General features: G+C 39.9%; 1 protein-coding gene across 1 annotated transcript in view; it reads left to right on the plus strand.

Moving 5' to 3' along the window:
- Positions 1-3,575, plus strand: part of B3GALNT2 (beta-1,3-N-acetylgalactosaminyltransferase 2) — an 84,371-nt gene that overhangs the window by 30,584 nt on the left and 50,212 nt on the right. The window contains exon 2 of the mRNA XM_006868584.1: positions 2,372-2,519. Within this exon, the coding sequence (XP_006868646.1) occupies positions 2,372-2,519 (148 nt within the window). The remainder of the gene's footprint in view (positions 1-2,371; positions 2,520-3,575) is intronic.

The following is a 3,575-nucleotide window of genomic DNA, read 5'->3' on the forward strand; positions in this document are numbered from 1 at the left end:
CCGCCTCATAATACAGTTTTATATCTGAGAAAAATTGTTCCTGGGTCATGAATTAAAAAGAAACAACTGCAAGCCAGCATTTTCCGTGGTCAATCACTGAAAATGCTGGCTTGTTCGTGTTTCTCTGTTTTTTTCTGGTGTGGCACTGTGGGCTAATGCATCAGACTGTAAAGTCGTTTGAACTGCAACATCAGTGGTTTAAGCACACTAGCTGCACCTTGAAAACCCTACACAGGGTCACTATGGGTCAGAATTGACTCGCCGGCACTTAACAACAACATCACAAACTTACCACTTCAACTGGTATTGTGAGCTGAAGATCAGAATTTAGATGCCATGTCAGTACAAAATAGAAATTGAGTTAGATTGGATGTTAGCCCAGCAGTTTACTGGGCTGGGGCAAGTCGCTGAATTCTCGGCGCTGGTTTCCTCACTCGTGAAATAAGAACCTTATTAGTACCCACCTCGTGTGACTGTTGGCGCCACTGAGTCAACTCAGAATCATTTCAGCCCCATATACAACATGATTCTCACTATGCAGTCCCTAGGCAGCCTTATGATCACTGGCATGTGTGACGTGTCCCTTGGCCTTCCAGCGCTCTCTGACAGTATACTGTTGTGACACATAGGACTTTCTTATTTTGGGAAGTAGATTGCCAGGCCTTTCTTTTTAGTCACTCTTGGTCTGAAAGCTCTGCTGAGACCTGTCCAGAATTAGTGACCCTGCTGATACATGCATCAGCACCATAGCAGCAAACAGGTCGTCTCAGTACAAGAAGCTTACAGGTGGTGGCGGACCTACTTTGTTGTTACTTGTCATGGAGACAATCCTAAATCATGGTATTAAATCAAACTTTCTATAAAAAGCACTGAGGAATCCTCTATAGGTAGTCCTTAGCACATAGTAAGTGCTCAGTAAATGTTGCCTAGTACTGAGCATGCTTAAACCATAAAATACTGTATTTACATTAAAGAAGAATTCTGGTTTTATAGAAAAATTTATTTTGGTATAGGGTTTATGATAGGTTGAAATTAACAAGTATCTCCAGTTTAGAAAACATCTATTGTGGAAAATAAGGTATCTACACAAAAATCCCTGTATTTCTATTGTTGTGATGTAATATTCTTAAAATTATCATCTTTGAAGAATTAACATTTTTTTAATGTTAATTAGTCCTTTGAAAAACCTCGAGCATGTTATTTGTTCTTTTTTTAGACTACATACCTAGATTCAATGACATATAAAATTTTAATGGAGTAAAGATCTCTGATGGTAAATAATTTATTTTTTGATACATTTGGATCAGTTCCCACCATTGGAGAAAGAGATGAAATAGATCCTTCCTTGGATCTATTTATAAGCTTGTTATACTCTAGTTTAAAAGCAGGTGATGAGACAAGGACAAAATATCTTTCCCCTCCTGTCTTGTTTCTAACTACAAATTTTAACAATTAAAATGCAATCATACCCTTTAGACATTACAGTGAACTGTTGATATATGACTTGTGTGGTTTTTTTCACTAGAAGTGTTTCCTCTCACCACTCTGTAGAATATGTAGGTAGATGGGTTCTGATACTTTGCAGCAGGGGAGTCCTCCAAACCTAAAAACTAACGTCAATGTAGGGCTTCACCTAACAAAACACAGTTTTTTAGGTGGTGGTGGTTGTTAAGTGCCATCAAGTTGGTTCTGACTCATAGTGACCCTGTATAGGGTTTTTGAGGAGCGGTTGGTGGGTTTGAACCGCCGACGTTGCAGCTCAAACTGGCCTTTCAGTCCAGCGCATTATCCTGCAGTGCCACACGGACTCCATTTTCTAGCTCAGTTGCCACTTACTGAATTGTCTAGGGTTGCCATGAGTCGGACTGACTCAACAGCACTTAACAGCACCAACAGCTGTGTTCCTAGTACCTAAAACAGGACCTTTGGTTGCTCCTAGCTCTGTGAGAGATACTATACGCATTTGTAGTTATGGAAATGGGATTGAAGAATTTAAATAACTTGTACGGCTAATATGTTGCAGAGTCAGAATTCTAACTGGGCTCTGACATGTACACTCTACTATTCTATCACGTATGCCACATTGAGGTCCCAAACTGAATCTTAACAACATCTTTACGGTTTTGAAGAATTTACATACTGACCTGAGCGTGAATGCATACAAGAAAAAGACTACATCAAAATGTGAAATGGGCAGCGTTGGATTTATGGATGATTTCATTGTTTTTCCTTTGTGTTTATCTGTATTTTCTTCAAAAATGGACATGTATGTATCATTTTGTCATAATTTTTTAAATGCTGCATATTGAATTTGTCGTAATTGAGAGATGACTTATTTTTAATTTGTTATTGTGTTGTTGTTTTTTTCTAGATCAATCAGCCTTAAATCCTCTATGGAAATACAATCACTATGACGTGGTGGTTGGCGTGTTATCCGCTCGCAATAACCATGAACTCCGAAATGTGATACGAAACACCTGGTTGAAGCATTTGATTGCACACCCAGAATTAAGTCAGCGGTAGGTTTTCTAAGTTGACACCCTGCTTGGTTTCTTGAAATAAGAATTCTGAGAAGCTTATCTTAGGTGGTGGTGGTTACTGTGCGCTCTCAAGTTGTATAGGGTTTCCAAGAGCAGCTAATGGGTTTGAACTGCCAACCTTGTGGTTACCAGTCCAGTGCATCTCCTGTAGTACCACACCAGGGCTCGATTTGTCTTGGGTAATCAGTTACTAAGTCTGATGTGTGGCCTCTGGATTATGGGGAAAATGGCCATTTCATTTTGCTTTTCTTCTGCATGTTGTTGAAGTTAGTGCATCAGTTCTGACTTACGTCATTTCTGAGGAGCAGCTGATGGACTCGCACTGCCTAATAGTTGAATCCACAGTAAATTTAACCGACGTTTCAAGGCAGAAGATAGTTGGAGGGGGGGAGTATAGCATACGTAGTGTTTGTAGAAACCCGATTTTGTTTATTTTTGTTTTGATTGAGAAGAGCAATTTTAAAAAGGGTTTTATATAGTTCTCTGCTGAGGTTTGTGTCTAAATATACCTCTCATGAACTTCATAGAGCTGCATTTAAAGTCTTACATTCCCATAGTGTTTTTTAGTCTCATGATCTCGCTGTGTAATGTGCCGAGTTTTTCCCTGACAGCCCTTCCCAAGCTGAGCTTTGGAAACATGGCTCATGTTAACGGTAGATGAGTCACTTATTGGTTAGAAGCCCAAGGCCTTAGTCTGTCATCAGTGAAACTAGTTTCTAAAGATGATGTAGTTGACAGGTCAGTGAAGAGAAGACACACAGGTGACAGACAGAGTAGGCCCTCTCTGCATTACATTCAACTGGCACTTTTGTTACTGAGGGAATACTGAGTGAAAACATAAATTGCAGTTGTGGATTTTCTTGGCACCAGTTGTTGTTCTTGTTAAATACTGTGGAGTCAGTTCCCACACATAGTGACAAATCTTTACAGGAGCGGAAAGCCTCATCTTTCTCGCACGAAACAGCTGGTAGTTTTGAACTGCTGATCTTGAGGTTAGCAGCCCAATTCGTAACCACTGTGCTACCAGTAGTGAGC

Source organism: Chrysochloris asiatica, unplaced genomic scaffold, assembly GCF_000296735.1.
Source record: "Chrysochloris asiatica unplaced genomic scaffold, ChrAsi1.0 scaffold00119, whole genome shotgun sequence".
In the NCBI taxonomy this organism is placed as follows: domain Eukaryota; kingdom Metazoa; phylum Chordata; class Mammalia; order Afrosoricida; family Chrysochloridae; genus Chrysochloris; species Chrysochloris asiatica.